This window comes from Saccopteryx leptura, chromosome X (genome assembly GCF_036850995.1).
Source record: "Saccopteryx leptura isolate mSacLep1 chromosome X, mSacLep1_pri_phased_curated, whole genome shotgun sequence".
NCBI lineage: Eukaryota > Metazoa > Chordata > Mammalia > Chiroptera > Emballonuridae > Saccopteryx > Saccopteryx leptura.
The window spans coordinates 36,168,835-36,186,214 of NC_089516.1; the positions used below are offsets into that span (position 1 = coordinate 36,168,835).

General features: G+C 33.9%; 1 protein-coding gene across 2 annotated transcripts in view; it reads right to left on the minus strand.

Annotated features, from left to right (window-relative positions):
- Nucleotides 1–17,380, minus strand: part of F8 (coagulation factor VIII) — a 216,840-nt gene that overhangs the window by 99,179 nt on the left and 100,281 nt on the right. For both annotated transcript variants that reach the window (XR_010747809.1, XM_066356154.1), the window contains exons 10-12: nt 8,947–9,040; nt 4,797–5,011; nt 2,933–3,083 (exon numbers count right to left, since the gene is read on the minus strand). Coding sequence is in view for 1 of the 2 variants with exons in the window: in XM_066356154.1 (XP_066212251.1) it covers nt 2,933–3,083; nt 4,797–5,011; nt 8,947–9,040 (460 nt within the window). In the remaining variant the exon portion in view is untranslated. The remainder of the gene's footprint in view (nt 1–2,932; nt 3,084–4,796; nt 5,012–8,946; nt 9,041–17,380) is intronic.

A 17,380-nucleotide genomic window follows, 5' to 3' on the forward strand; every position in this document is an offset into this window, starting at 1 on the left:
CTAGACTGAGTCAAGAAGAAGCAGAAAGCCTAAACAGACCAATTATTAGGGAAGAAATAGAAAAAACTATAAAAAACTTCCCCAAAAATAAGAATCCAGTCCCAGACGGTTGTACTAGTGAATTTTATCAAATATTCAAAGAAGACTTGGTTCCTATTCTACTGAAAGTCTTCCAAAAAATTGAAGAAGAAGCAATACTTCCAAACATATTTTATGAGGTCAACATAACCCTCATACCAAAACCAGGCAAGGACTGCACAAAAAAAGAAAACTATAGACCAATATCTCTAATGAATACAGATGCTAAAATACTAAACAAAATACTAGCAAATTGAATACAACAACATATTAAAAAGATAATACATCATGATCAAGTGGGATTCATCCCAGAATCTCAAGGATGGTTCAACATATGTAAAACGTATGTTGATGTAATACACCATATCAACCAAACAAAGAACAAAAACCACATGATCTTATCAATAGATGCAGAAAAGGCATTCGATAAAATAAAATACAATTTTATGTTCAAGACTGAAGAAAATGGGTATAGAAGGAAAATATCTCAACATGATAAAGGTCATATATGATAAACCATCAGCATTATATTAAATGGCACAAAACTGAAGGCTTACCCCCTTAAATCAGGAACAAGATAGGGTTGTCCACTCTCTCCACTCTTATTTAATGTGGTGCTAGAGGTTCTAGCCAGAGCAATCAGACAAGACAAAGAAATAAAAGGCATCCATATCGGAAAAGAAGTAAAGGTATCACTTTTTGCAGATGATATGATCCTATACATCGAAAACCCCAAAGAATCTACAAAAAGACTACTAGAAACAATAAGCCAATATAGTAAGCACAAGATACAAAATTAACATACAAAAGTCCATAGCCTTTCTATATGCCAACAATGAAACATTTGAGAACGAACTCAGAAAAATAATCCCCTTCACGACTGCAACAACAACAAAAAAATACCTAGGAATAAACATAACAAAGAATGTAAAAGACTTATATAATGAAAACTATAAACCATTGTTAAGGGAAATCAGAAAAGATACGAGATGGAAGAATATTCCTTATCCTTGGATAGGAAGAATAAATATAATCAAGATGGCCATATTACCCAAAGCAATATACCAAATTAATACAATTCCTGCCAAAATTCCAATGACATTTTTTAAAGAAATGAAACAGAAAATCATGATTTATATGGAACTATAAAAAACCACGAATAGCCAAAACAAGCCTAAAGAAAAAGAACGAAGCTGGAGGCATTACAATACCTGACTTCACACTATACTATAGGGCCACGACAATCAAAACAGCATGATATTGGCAGAAAAATAGACATTCAGACCAATGGAACAGAATAGAAAGTCCAGAAATAAAACCACATATATATGGTCAAATAATTTTTTATCAAGGGGCCAACAACACACAATGGAGAAAAGAAAGCCTCTTCAACAAATGGTGCTGGGAAAACTGGAAAGCCACATGCAAAAGGATGAAATTCGACTACCGTTTGTCCCCTTGTACTAAAATTAATTCAAAATGGATCAAAGACCTAAATATAAGACCTGAAACAATAAAGTACATAAAAGAAGACATAGGTTCTAAACTCATGGACCTTGGTTTTAAAGAGCTTTTTATGAATTTGACTCCAAAGGCAAGGGAAGTGAAGGCAAAAATAAATGAATGGCACTACATCAGGCTAAGAAGTTTTTGCTCAGCAAGAGAAACTGACAACAAAATAAACAGACAGCCAACTAAATGGGAAATGATATTTTCAAACAACAGCTCAGATAAGGGCCTAATATCCAAAATATATAAAGAGCTCATAACCTCAACAACAAACAAACAAACAATCCAATAAAAAAAAGGGAAGTGGACATGATACTTCTCAAGAAATACATACGGCCAACAGATATATGAAAAGATGTTCATCTTCATTAGTTATTAGAGAAATGCAAATCAAAACTGCAATGAGATACCACCTCACACCTGTTAGATTAGCTATTATTAACAAGACAGGTAATAGCAAATGTTGGAGAGGCTGTGGAAAAAAAGGAACCCTCATTCACTGTTGGTGGGAATGTAAAGCAGTACAACCATTATGGAAGAAAGTTTGGTCGTTCCTCAAAAAACTGAAAATAGAACTACCTTATGACCCAGCAATCTCTCTACTGGGTATATACCCCCAAAACTCAGAAACATTGATACGTAAAGACACATGCAGCCCCATGTTCATTGCAGCATTGTTCACAGTGGCCAAGACGTGGAAACAACCAACAAAAACCCTTCAATAGAAGACTGGATAAAGAAGATGTGGCACATATACACTATGGAATACTACTCAGCCATAAGAAATGATGACATCGGATCATTTACAACAAAATGTGGGATCTTGATAACATTATACGGAGTGAAATAAGTAAATCAGAAAAAAACAAGAACTGCATTATTCCATACGTAGGTTGGGCATAAAAACTAGATTAAGAGACATTGATAAGCGTGTGGTGGTTGGGGGGGGGGAGGGAGAAGAAAAGGGTGAGGGGGATGGGCACAAAGAAAACTAGATAGAAATTGACAAAGGACAATCTGACTTTGGGTGATGGGTATGTAACATAATTGATTGACAAGATAACCTGGACATATTTTCTTTGAACATATGTACCCTGATTTATTGATATCACCCTAGTAAAATTAGTAAAAAAAAATGTTATCTGAATATTTGATGCTTTCTAAAAATATGTTTTAGCATCATATAAATTTATATAAAATCATATATGTTCATATGTAACAATTTTTAAGAAACTATGACTCTTGCTGGAGTTAATACAAATTAATTCATTATATGAACATCAATTTGATGGCTTCAATTTCCTTTTATCTATTACCCATTGGGCTCAGGTGCTACTTTACTTACTGTGCATGATGTTGGAAACTTGAAATTCTGGATCTTCGGGGTTCATTTCATCTGCATTGGGGAGGAAACGCTGCATATTCTCTGTGAGGTACCAGCTTCGATTCTCATCAAATACAGAAAACAGGATGACATTCCTCATGTCTGACATCATCTGTTAATTACAGGCATTGAAAGAAGGAAATGCTACTACTATTTCCAGGTAGGAATTTGCAGTCTACAAAGAAGTGATAATATGCATGTGATATTTCTATAATCGTTTGGTTCAATTCTATTTCTCCATAGGGTCACTATTATGGTATGTACCAGGGCCTGGGAGTGGGAGCAGTAAGTCTATGTTTAGAGCAAATGTGTCCTCAGGGAAATAGGGTGACTGGGCCATAAAATTTGTTTATTCTGGAGCCAAAACCATATTCTGGCTGATTTTTTGGTATAGTCTGTAGGCTCATTCTTTTCATGTTCAGAACAGAAGAGTTTTACTTTTAACCCGTTTATGCCTGGTGTTCTATTACCGGAACAGTAGTGATATGGAAGTTATTTATATCCTACTGCTCAAGGTCACTGCTGAGGTCTGATTTTTCACACATGTCTGCCTCCTGAGGGTACACGTTAGTATGTGGTTCATGGAATTAGTCACTGCTGTTGATACTAGCATTCTGGAAGCTTGTCAAAAAGTAATGTGAATTTTTGGAAATTCTTTGAAGAATTGAATTTCAAAAATTTCAACCTCTGGCATAAATGGGTTAAAAACCAGAGTAATTATTCAGGGTCTTTCTTAAACAAGTTAGTCATATCAAATAAGATTAATGCCTTTCCAAAACTTCCATCTAGCAACTGTCCTTCCACAAGGCTACCAGTCTATAAAAAGATTAAATATAGAAAACAGAGATCAAATAACAAAGCTAAGATGAATTGTAAAATGTTAACTAACAGTAATACCTTCAGTTTCCTGTTTAAAAAATTTTAAGTATTTTTAGTAGAGCAGTGTGTATATAAACCAAAGTTATGAATTAGTCACTTGCTAATTGAATCTTCTAAGATTGAATGTGTAAACTTCACTAGTATATATCAATTTCATTTTGCAAAACCTATCTAACAGAAACCAGCATGCTGAGGGGAGGAAATTAAAGAATATAGAAGTACATTTTAGTCCTCTTTCAAAAATTTGTGGAAAATAATTAGTAAAATATAAGTACTTGGCCAAATTTATGCATCTTTGGGTCTGTATATCACATTTTTCCTGCATTAAAATTCATGTGCTTTAGTCTCTAAACCAATGAAATGTTTTGAGACTAGTAGGAATTCTATGTATCTCAAATGGACATGTAGTCAAGCTTCTGCAATACGGCAATGAGTTTTTGTGGAGGAGTAAGGTTTTCTTATTCAGAGAATTTAACTTTAATTTTAAAGTAGCAGAAGTGGTACAAATTATAGTCATATTCTGAAATATTTTATATCTTTCCCTACATTTTGCTCAACAAATGCTTTTTGAACTCTATAGAAGTCTAAGCTATAAATATATATGGGTCATCTAAAAATAGGTGATAATTGAGCATGTTAAAATGAGCAAGATCACCTACAGAAAGTAAAATTTTAGACTGGATATGAGAATTATGGAAATAATCTAAGAATCAGGTTGCCTATCCACCTAGCAGGCAAAATTATCACACCGAACTCAAAATCAATGAACAGCTATGAGAGACCCAACTCATTTTTTTTATTGGCCAGTATTGCAGATGGCTATATTTTCTGCATGCTACTAGGAAACACATACTGAGGAAGTATAGGAAATATTATCTGAAAGTTTATATACATTATTATTCCATTTTTAGCTTCAAATACAGCATTTGGAAAGAGAAGAACTCACCTGGTTTCCTCTTTTATCTACAGATCCTTTGTAGCAGATGAGGAGAGGGCCAATGAGTCCTGAAGCTAGATCTCTCTCTAGATTAACAAAGCTTGAGTAATATCGAGTCAGGCACCGAGGATCTGATTTAGTTGGCCCATCTTCTACAGTCACTGTCCATTTATATTTGAATATTTTTCCTGGCAGAATTGGCATATCTTTCAGATGTTTCACACCTACCCACATCCAAACACCAAAATAACTTGATTAGAATATAACAAGACATGTATTGGTAATAATGTTGATGTTGCAAGAGATTTACAAATCTATATGTCTATATGTACACATGATGTTTCTCAATAAATGAAAACTAAATTTTTACCAATTATAAATTTAAGATTCATACAATTTATTACAATAAAAATGGGCCCAGGTGATTTTTGCTAGTATGTTAGTTTGAACTGAGGTGGGCAGTTCTTACACATTATTACAAATAAACTGCTCACAAAAATTAGGGGATATTTCAAAATGAATTGAAGCAATAAAATATCTTCTAATTTTTGTGAGCAGTATATATATAAATAATAGATAACTTTTATATATTTTAAATGCATAGCTGAATATGTATGAAGAAGCAAAAATGACTCATAAAGTTTACCCTCTAGATACTAATGTATTCAGGACTTACTGGAAGATAGACTTATAGAAAAAACAAAAGAAAAACAGAATTATACAAGATAAGAGAAATAATGACACTAACATACAAGTTCAAAGAAAAAAATCTGAAGACGGCCACTTTGTAGCTTGATTAGAAAGCTTATAACCCAAATTAGCACAGTAAGCTGGTGAAATTCAAGAATGTATTTAAGAAGATGAAAGGATTAGATATTAAGCAGTATATAGAATGCTTAAGAAGCTGGAAGACCTAAGTTATATCGTGAAAAGCATACATTTCTTCTAATAAAAGAAAATAGAGTCTTTATGAATACAAACACAAAAATTACAAGATCAGCATGGTCCTAATATAAAATAAATTAAAATTTAACATGATAAAACATTGGAAGTATAGACAGAAGAACTATCACAGCATATCACATAGTTCTGCAGTAAGCTCATATACCTATAATAATAAACCATACTAAAATAATATAAATGCTATTTAAAAAATTTTAAAGTTTAGAATAAATATACAGACGAAGGAGTTATTTAACAATACGGTACAAAAATATATGTTATCAACTTTAGTTTCATAAAAGTAAAGGTATGGCTGACCATCAGTTGAAAAATGAAAGAATTAGAGGCAAGGAAAAGGGAAAAGACACTGTTACTAATATCCTTAACTTACAGAGCCAAGAAATATTCAATCATTAAAATATAAAAGTGGGTGTTCAGTAAATTTTTAAAGTTCTAGTGATAGCCAATTGAGGAACTAAAAACACTGACAGAAGTCTAAAGCAACTGAAGTAGAAAAAAGCACAATGCTAAATCCTCATTTAACACAAGATAAAGTAAATGTATGTCTAAAGTTGAGAAACTAAAGATTAGTATATAAGTAATTTTTTAGAGATACAGAGATAACTACCAAAAACATCAAGCAAAAATGCTTTAAAATGGAGGCCTCTAATGAGTGAGATTTACAGCCCTTCTGTAGTGTTAAGCATCTATTATTTTGATAAAGTAAATATTCACTGAAAAGTAAAGAATAGAAAAAATACATATAACAGCAAATCTACTAAACAGAAAGATACATAACAAATAAAACTACTTGCAAAAAGAATAAAACAATAAACTAAATGTAGATAAAATATGGAATTACTAAAATACATACTAACATATCAGTAATAACACAAATATGTCAAATAGGGCTAAAATCAGTGGTGGGATTCAGCTGGTTCTTACTGGTTTAGCAGAACCAATACCTAATTTTTTGTTGAGTTCGGCGAACTGGTTGTTAAAATGGTACTTGTAATCAGGGTTCTCTCTAAGGTGGGTGCCTGGGCAGCCGCCCAATGTAGAAATCACAAATTTACATTCTTTACTCTTTCTTAATGTTCATCTGCGCAACAGCATATTCTAAGTGCCCGTAGTAATGTTCATTCTGTCCATAGGTGAAAAAAATTGCAAGTGAAGATGCCAATCAAGAAGCAATATGGAAATATCTTAAATAACAGTTTTATTGCTTTTTTGTCAGGTATTATTTAATATTTTTTCATTAATATTTTAAAACTCTTATCTAGTTTTGAGTACTTCTTTTATTGTTCTTAAGTATTAAATGCATGAAATAGTAAACTATCTTTTGGTATATAATTTTTTATATACTTATAATGGTCATTAGGGCAGAGATCTGGTTGTTAAATTATTTGAATCCTACCACTGGCTAAAATCCACTTTTGAAGGGTAGAAATTGATTTTAAAAACAAAACTCAGATATACAGGAGTTGGCAGAAGTAAGTTACAGTTGACAGTATGCGAAACAGAGTTTATTTTAAAACTATTATTTATTAATTATTGTTATTTATTTGTATTAAAATGGTAAACTTATTTTTGCCCACTCTTGTATGCTCTTTACATACATGGGTTAGACCTAATATAAAAAAAAATGAAAATATGGGGAGATAACAACATGGAAAAGATAAACTAGCTCAGGATGTATGGCCATACTAAAATGAGAAAAATTGAATTCAAATTAAGGAGCATAAAACAGAACCAAGAAGAATATTTTAATTGATAAGGGATGCAATACATGAGACAGATATGTCATGAATCTTTAAACAAGCACTGTAGCAAACAAGTTATGAGCTCTTCTTGAAACAAAAGATAATGAGATTACTAGACATCAAAAGCATGGAATGTAGCCAAAAATTATATTCAGAAAAAAAAATATTACCTTAAGTGCATTTACCAGGAAAAAATAATGCCTATAATTAAGTAAACTAAGAAGATAAATGATAGATAGATGATTTATAGATGGATAAGTAGATGTAAACAACCCAACAGAAAAATAATCAAAAGGGAAATTCACAATAGAGGAAACCCAAATGACCAATAAAAATGTGAAAAGATGGTCAAATCCATAAGAAACTAAAGAATTAAAATTAAAGCAGCAATGAGATACCATTTTCATTCACCAGATTGGCAGGATTTTAAAAGATTATTATTGTCTAGCTATCAAAGATGTGAGAAGTTATATTTTCATACATGATTATTAGAAATACAAGTTATTACTTCATTTGGGAACAAAGGTCTGGTTATGTATAAAAATAAAAAATATATATACTGTGACTCAGAAATTCCAGTTTGATGTTAGTGGACTTGAAGATAAATCAGTATAAATTATCTAATTTACAGAAGAGAAGGAAAAATATTATAATCATAACATTAAGACATGTAGGACAATCCCAAAAGATCAAGCATATATGTAATGGAAAGGAGACAGAGAACAGGTCAGAAAAATATTTGAAGAAATAATGACCACAATCTTTCCAAATTTGATGAAAACCCTAAATTTATAGATCCAAGAAACTCAGTGAACCCCAAGTAGGATAAGTATGAAGAAAATCACAGCCAGAGAAAAGTGACATACAAGGGAGGAATGATTCAATGGAATCTAGACTTAGCTATTATAAAGGCCAGTAAAGTAGTATATCGAAAGTGCTAAAAGAAAAAAAACTCCATCCAGAATTCTATGTCCAGTGAAATTATCTTTCAAAAGTAAAGACAAAATAAAGACATTTTCAAATAAACTAAAACTAAGGGAGTTTATCTCTAGCATACTTGTACTATAAGGAATGCTAAAGAATTTTTTAGGCTGAAGGGAAATAAGCTGAATGGCAGTGACGTCAGAAGGAACTTTGGATCTCCAGGAAGGCATGAAAAGCGTTGATGATGGTAAATAACTGGATAAATCTCAAGGAATAATTTTCCTCATAATTTTCTAAAACTACATATGTATGTTTAAAGCAAAAAGTATAGCATTTTCTTGTGGATATTGTAGACTACATAGATGTAATACATCTAGAAATTATAGCATAAAAGGATGGTGGGTGAAAATGTGCCTATATACTGCATAACAGCTGAAGCAAGGACCAACATAATTTTAGTTGTTATTGAGACTGTGACCTTATCTGTCCCTACAGGTAAGTAAGAACTATAAAATTGAGGTAACACTTACCTTTTGGCAATCTCCCTGAATGCCAAGGACTGACATCAGTGATTCCATGAGGGAAGATGTTATATGGTCGGCTTGCTTGATTCTTAAATATAATCTGAAAGCATAAATGACCTATAAGATCAAGTTCAAAGACAACCAGGATCAAGAAGAAAAGTGTGGCTTATCTCCAGAAAACAAAAACTGTTTGGCATCCACTTTATAGGGGTTTGAGTCTAGATAAAGCTCAAATTATTTATTCTTTTCATAAAATTGTTTAGACAGCTACTTAGGTTTCTCACTAAAGGCCCCTTTACATTTCTTTTAAATTATTTCAATTGCTTCAGGAAGTGTTCCTTGCACCTTCACACACTAATTGAAATTTGGACCTTGAGAACATTATACTGAATGAAATAAGTAAATCAGAAAAAGCTAAGAATTGTATGATTTCACATGTAAGTGGGATATAAAACTGAGACTCATGAACATAGATAAAAGTGAAGATGTTACCCGGAGTAGGAGGATGGGGGAGAGGGTGAGGGAAGGGAGTGCAGGAAGGGAGTAAAGAGGGACAAATATACGGTGACTGAAAATGATTTCATTTGGATGATGGATAGACAACATAACCAACAGTTCAAATTCTATAGAAATGTTTACCTGAAACCTATGTACTCTTATTGATCAATGTCACTATGTTAAAGTTAATTCTCTAAATAAAATAAAATAAACAAATTTGAATGTCTGCTGAGGACACTGCTTCTCCTCAGCCTTTTTCACCATTTAGGCATTGAATTCCCTGATAGTGGAGAAGGAAACAGTGATTCAGGTGATAAAATATTCGGCAGTTTGGTGAGTGAACAAGCATGACCAATAGGATAACTGATTACACTCGTCATTAAGCAAGGGTGGCACTCAGCATCATCTGACTGCATGAGGTTTGAAAGAGAGAAAGGATGGACAAGTAATAACATGGACACAGCAGTTGAGAACCCTGAGGATATCAACCCAGCCTCTAGATCTGTGGATAGAAAACCAACTTCCACTTGCATTCTTGTCTTAAACTTCACTCATTTGGTAAAGCACACTAAACAGCTTTTTCCTTACCCTCACCTAAGCATTAGAATGATGTAGGAGAAACATCACACAGCTCTGCAACTAGCTTCTTTAAATTCACAACCATAAATCTCAAATGGACACTCAAGGTACCTAGCCATTTTATTATGTTTTCCTAAAAATTCACCTTCTCAACCTACTTAGTTGACTATTTGCTTCCTGATCCTCACTCTCAGGTATTTTCTTTTTTTCACTGAGAAAAGAGAAGCATTCAGAAGAGAACTTCCTCCTCTTTCCATCATCAAATATACCCATCTATATGCATATGTGACCATATTCACTCATGTTAAAATCAACTCCTTTCTAATGCCAACATCTCTTCTTTCATACTAGTACACAATAAGGTTGTAGAGGGAAGGGTGTAAAGAGGGGCAAATATAAGGTGACAGAAAATGATTTGACTTTCAATGATGGGTATACAACATAATCAACAGTTCAGATGCTATAGAAATGTTTACCTGAAACCTATGTGCTCTTATTAATTAATGTAACCCTATTAAATTTAATTTTCTAAATAAAAAATTTAAAAATATAGAAAAAGAAAATTTCCTTTTGGAACAGAATAGAGAGCCGAGAAATAGACCCTCACATATACAGTGTGTCCGTAAAGTCATGGTGCACATTTGACCGGTCACAGGAAAGCAACAAAAGATGATAGAAATGTGAAATCTGCACCAAATAAAAGGAAAACCCTCCCAGTTTCTGTAGGATGATGTGGCAGCATGTGCGCATGCACAGATGATGACGTAACACCGTGTATACAGCGGAGCAGCCCACGGCCATGCCAGTCGAGATGTGGACGTTACAGAGGAAAGTTCAGTGTGTTCTGTGGCTCGCTAAATTCGAATCCGTGACCAAAATGCAACGTGAATATCAGCGCGTTTATAACGAAGGGCCACCACATAGGAATAACATTACTCGGTGGGATAAGCAGTTGAAGGAAACTGGCAGTTTGGTGGAGAAACCCCGTTCTGGTAGGCCATCAGTCAGTGACGAGTCTGTAGAGGCTATACGGGACAGCTACCTAAGGAGCCCTAAAAAAATCTGTGTGTGAGCCCACATCAAACTGCACTGAAAATAGGTATGAAACTGGGAGAGTTTTCCTTTTATTTGGTGCAGATTTCACATCTCTATCATCTTTTGTTGCTTTCCTGTGACGGGTCAAAAGTGCACCATGACTTTATGGACACACTGTATAGTCAACTGATCTTTGACCGAAAGGTAAAAACAGCAAAAAGGAGTGATAGCCATGTACAGTGCCAGTTGGGTACTGGAAATATCAGCGGGAACGCTTTGTAAAGTATGTGATTGTCTAATCACTATGCTGTATACCTGAAACTAATACAAAATAATATTGAATGTGAACTATAATTGAAAAAATTAAAAAGTGAAAAAGACAATAAAGAAGAGGAAAGAGTATGGGATGAGTCAAAAAAGTGAAAGGAGTAGACATTATAAAATAGTCACAGGGATGTACAGCATAGGGAATATAGTTAAATATTGTAATAACTACATGGTGCTAGATGGGTACGGCGATTATCAGGGGGAACACTTTGTAAAGTATGTGACTGTCTAACCACTGTTATTATGTTGTACACCTGAAACAAATTTAAAGTAAAAAAACCAAAAAAGAATATAGAATGAATATATATATACATATATATATATATATATATATATTTACAAATGGCTCCGAAATAACTAGACATCCACATGCAGTAAATAAATAGAGGGAATCTAGTTACAGATTTTACATCATTCACAAAAATTAACCTCAAATAGATCATAGACCTATATACTTTTTAAAAGAATTATTCTGTATGTGAGATATGCCTGATTCCCCCATCATTGTTTTTATTCAATTATTTATTTGTATCAGTAAAGGCTCATGGATATTTAGTTTATACTTTGGGGTATAATTTGATACTACTTTATTTTGTTGCTTGAATTCTTCCAGCTGAGACATTAGAGCTCTTTAAGTTGGCTCTTCTAACCCTTGGACATCGTTCCATCTTTTTTTCCCTAAGAACACTGGTTAAGATTTCTAGTAAAATATTAAATAAAATTGATGATACCTATAAATTGTGTGTTGTCCTGATCTTAAACAGAAGAATTTCTGAGCTTCACCACATCAAGTATAATGGTGACTATAGGTTTTCTGCAGATCTTTTTCAGGGTAAGGACTTGCTTTGCAATCCCAATTTCCTATGACTTTTTATTATGAATTGATGTTGAATTTTGGTAAGTGCTTTTCTGAAACTAATGATATTATCAAATAATATTTTCCCTTTTATGTAATAATATAATAGATTACCATATTTGATTTTCTAATGTTAAATATACCTAGTACTTCTGGAATAAATCAACTAGGTCATAATGTATTATCATTTTTATATATCACTGTATTGGGTTTAAATTTTGTTTAAGATTTTTGAATTTATGTTTATAATACAATTGGTCTGTGATTTAAAATTTTCTTTCTCATATTTTCCTGGTCAGGTTTACAACCAAGGTTATAATACTTAATAAAAAAGAACTAGTGGGTCTTTCCTTTTTTCTTGTACTTTACATTAAAATTTTTAATATAAAATCACATGATTTACATTTCCTTCAATATTAGTATAAATTACCAATAAAATAGTAATTATTGCTAGATTGATAGTGGTTTTCTTTCAACAGACTAAAGACATGATTTCATTGTGTTCTGGCCACTTTTGTTGCTCTAGAGAAGTAAGCTGTCAGTTTATGTGGCAGTTTTAAAATATGGCTCCCAAATTCTTTGTCACATCAAAAGATAGACCAAATGTTTTTTCTCTTTAATTCTGGGTGGTTTTTGGCTGCTTTGACTGACGGATTATGACATAAAGTGCTGGGTGAATTCTGATGCTGAGTCATAAAAGGTGATGCACTTTCTTGCTTTTTTTAAAGTGAGAAGAGGGGAGATAGAGCGACAGACTCCCGCATGCACCCTGACGGGGATCCATCTGGCAACCCCCGTCTGGGACCAATGCTTAAATCAATTTAGCTATCCTCAGTGCCTGAGGCTGACGCTCAAACCAATAGAGCCACTGGCTACTAGAGGGGAAAGCGGGGAAAGGGATGAGAAGATAAGCAGATAGTTGCTTCTCATGTGTGACCTGACCCGGGATCAAACCCGGGACATCTGCACACTAGGCCAATGCTTTATCCACTGAGCAAACCGGCCAAGGCCTAAAGGCAATGCACTTTCTAACTTGCTTAGTGGACACACAGACTTGGAGCCCTAAACCACGAAGTAAGAAGTTCCTATCCTGAGGCCACCATGGTATGAGGAAGTGAAGCCATATGGAAAGCCATGTATTCTGGCTGGCATTTCTAGTCTTTGAGTCATCCCCACTCAGGTGCTGAACATATGAGCAAAGCAGTCTTGGTCCCTTCAAATTTGCCGATTACCGCCAAGTGACCTCAGTCAAAGCCAAAGAGATAAACAATTGCTCAACTAAGGCCTGTCTGAATTCCTTATACATGCAATCTGTGAGGATGAGAAAATGACTATTGTTTCAACCACTTTTTTTGATGTAGTGGGGTACATAGAAGTAGTAACCAGAACAGTTTAATTATCATTCCTTTGACTGTAATCTGCTTTTTTCTGTCCGTTTAAAAATGTTTATTGAAATATAATGTATACACCATAAAATTCACCCATTTTTAGGTTGTATAATTCAATGATTTTTAGTAAATTTGTAGAATTTTGCAATCATCTCCATCATCCAGAAATAGAACATTTCTGTCACCTCCAAAAGATCCTTCATTTTGGCTTGCAGTCAATTCCTGCCCCCTCTCTGAGCTTTTGACAACCACAAACAAATATGCTTTTTTGCTCTATAAATTATTAGCCTTTTCTTGATATTTCATATAAATTAAATCATGTAAGATATCTTTCTTGTTTGACTATTTAAACTTACAATGTTTCAGTTTCATGTATTTTGTATCATGGATTAGCAGTTCATTTCTTTTAACTGCTTAATAGAATTCCAGTTCTATGAATATACCACATTGTGTTTATCCATTCACCAACTGTAAACATGTTAATGGTTTCTAGTTTGGAGATACTAGGAATAATGCTTCTATGAACATTTACATACAAGACTGTGTGCACCTATGTTTCCATTTTTCTTGAGCATATGTCTAAGAGGAAATTGCTGGCTCACATTTTTAACATTTTGAGGAATGGCCAAACTATCTTCTAAAGTGGCTAAAAAATTTTACATTCTTATCAGGAATTTATGAGGGTTCCAGCTTCTCCACATCCTTTCTGACACTTATTATTTGTCTTACTGATTATAAGCATTCTAATGGGTGGGAAATATCCCTCATTGTGGTTTGGATTTGCATTTTCCTAAAGACTAACCATTTTTTAAATCTTATTTTTCTTATTTTAATGCAGTGACATTGATAAATCAGGGTACATATGTTCCGAGAAAACATCTCCAGATTATTTTGACATTTGATTATACTGCGTACCCCTCACCCAAAGTCAAATTGTCTTCTGTCACCTTCTATCTGGTTTTCTTTGTGCCCCTCCCTTCCCCCCACTCCTTCTCTCTCCTTCCTCACCCTCTCGACATCCCTCACCCCCAACCCCCGTTACCATCACATTCTTGTCCATGTCTCTGAGTCTTATTTTTATGTCCCATCTATGTATGGGTTCATATAGTTCTTAGCTTTTTCTGGTTTACTTATTTCACTCCATATAATGTTATCAAGGTCCATCCATGTTATTGTAAATGATCTGATGTCATCATTTCTTATGGCTGAGTAGTATTCCATAGTATATATGTACCAAAGCTTTTTAATCCACTCGTCCTCTGACAGACACTTGGGCTGTTTCCAGATCTTCGCTATTGTGAACAATGCTGCCATAAACATGGGGGTGCATTTCTCCTTTTGGAGCCGTTCTATGGTGTTCTTGGGGTATATTCTTAAAAGTAGGATAACTAGGTCAAAAGGCAGTTCAATTTTCAATTTTATGAGAAATCTCCATACTGTTTTCCACAGAGGCTGCACCAGTCTGCATTCCCACCAGCAGTGCAGGAGGGTTCCCTTTTCTCCACATCCTCGCCAGCACTTATTCTGTGTTGTTTTGTTGATGAGTGCCATTCTGAACGGTGTGAGGTGATATCTCATTGTGGTTTTAATTTGCATTTCTCTAATGATTAGTGATGTTGAGCATTTTTTCATATGCCTATTGGCCATCTGTATGTCCTCTTTGAAGAAGTGTCTATTCATTTTTTTCCCCATTTTTTGATTGGATTGTTTGTCTTTCTGGTGTTGAGATTTACAAGTTCTTTATAAATTTTGGTTATTAACCCCTTATCAGACGTACTGTCAAATATGTTCTCCCATTGTGCAGTTTGTCCTTTTATTCTGTTCTTATTGTCTTTGGCTGTGCAAAAGCTTTTTAGTTTGATATAGTCCCATTTGTTTATCCTGTCTTTTATTTCACTTGCCCGTGGAGATACATCAGCAAATATATCGCTGCGAAAGATGTCAGAGAGCTTACTGCCTACGTTTTCTTCTAAGATGCTTATGGTTTCACGGCTTACATTTAAGTCTTTTATCCATTTTGAGTTTATTTTTGTGAATGGTGTAAGTTGGTGGTCTAGTTTCATTTTTTTGCAGGTAGCTGTCCAGTTTTCCCAACATCATTTATTAAAGAGGCTGTCTTTACTCCATTGTATGCCCTTACCTCCTTTGTCAAATATCAGTTGTCCATAGAGCTGTGGGTTTATTTCTGGGTTCTCCGCTCTGTTCCATTGATCTATGTGCCTGTTCTTATGCCAGTACCAGGCTGTTTTGATTACAATGGCCTTGTAGTATAGCTTGATATCAGGAAGTGTGATACCTCCTCCTTTATTCTTCTTTTTTAAGATTGCTGAGGCTATTCATGTTCTCTTTTGGTTCCATATAAATTTTTGGAATATGTGATCTATATTTTTAAAGTATGTAATTGATATTTTAATTGGTATTGCATTGAATTTATAAATTACTTTGGGTAATATAGACATTTTAATGATGTTTATTCTTCCTAACCATGAGCACGGTATATGCTTCCACTTGTTTGTATCTTTCCTGATTTCTTTTATCAATGTTTTATAATTTTCCGAGTACAAGTCTTTAGTCTCCTTGGTTAAATGTACTCCTAGGTATTTTATTTTTTTGGTTGTAATAGTGAAGGGGATTGTTTCCTTAATTTCTCTTTCTGACTGTTCATTGTTGATGTATAAAAATGCCTCTGATTTCTGAGTATTAATTTTATATCCTGCCACTTTGCTGAATTCATTTATCAGGTTCAAATTTTTTTGACTGAGACTTTAGGGTTTTCTATATACAATATCATATCATCTGCAAATAATAATAGCTTTACTTCTTCTTTTCCAACTGGAATGCCTTTTATTTCTTCTTCTTGTCTGATTGCTGTGGCTAGGACTTCCAGAACTATGTTGAATAACAGTGGTGAAATGGGGCACCCCTGCCTTGTTCCTGATCTTAAGGGGACTGCTTTTAATTTTTGCCCATTGAGTATAATGTTGGCTGTGGGTTTGTCATAGATGGCTTTTTATCATGTTGAGGTATGTTCCCTGTATTCCCACTTTGTTGAGAGTTTTGATCATGAATGGGTGCTGGATTTTATCAAATGCTTTTTCTGCATCTATTGAAATTATCATGTGGGTTTTCTTCTTCTTTTGTTTATGTGATGAATCACATTGATTGATTTGTGAATATTGTACCAGCTTTGCCTCCCCAGAATAAATCTCACTTGATCATGGTGTATGATTTTTTCCATATATTGTTGGATCTGGTTTGCTAATATTTTGTTGAGAATTTTAGCATCTATATTCATCAGGGATATTGGCCTATAGTTTTCTTTCTTTGTGTTGTCATTGCCTGGTTTTGGAATCAGATTTATGCTCGCCTCATAAAAGGAGCTTGGAAGTCTTCCTTCCTCTTGAATTTTTTGAAATAGCTTGAGAAGGATAGGAGTTAGTTCTTCTTTGAATATTTGGTAGAATTCAGTTGTGAAGCCATCTGGCTCAGGACTTTTCTTTGTTGGGAGTTTTTTGATAACTGTTTCAATCTCATTTGGTGTAATCGGTCTGTTTAGGTTTTCTGATTCTTCCAGAATGATTTTTGGAAGATTGTATGTTTCAAGGAATTTGTCCATTTCATCTAGGTTGTCTAGTTTGTTGGCATACAGTTCTTCATAGTATTTTCTTACAATATTTTGTATATTTGTTGTGTCAGTTGTTATTTCTCCACTCTCATTTCTAATTTTATTTATTTGAGTCCTCTCTCTTTTTTTCTT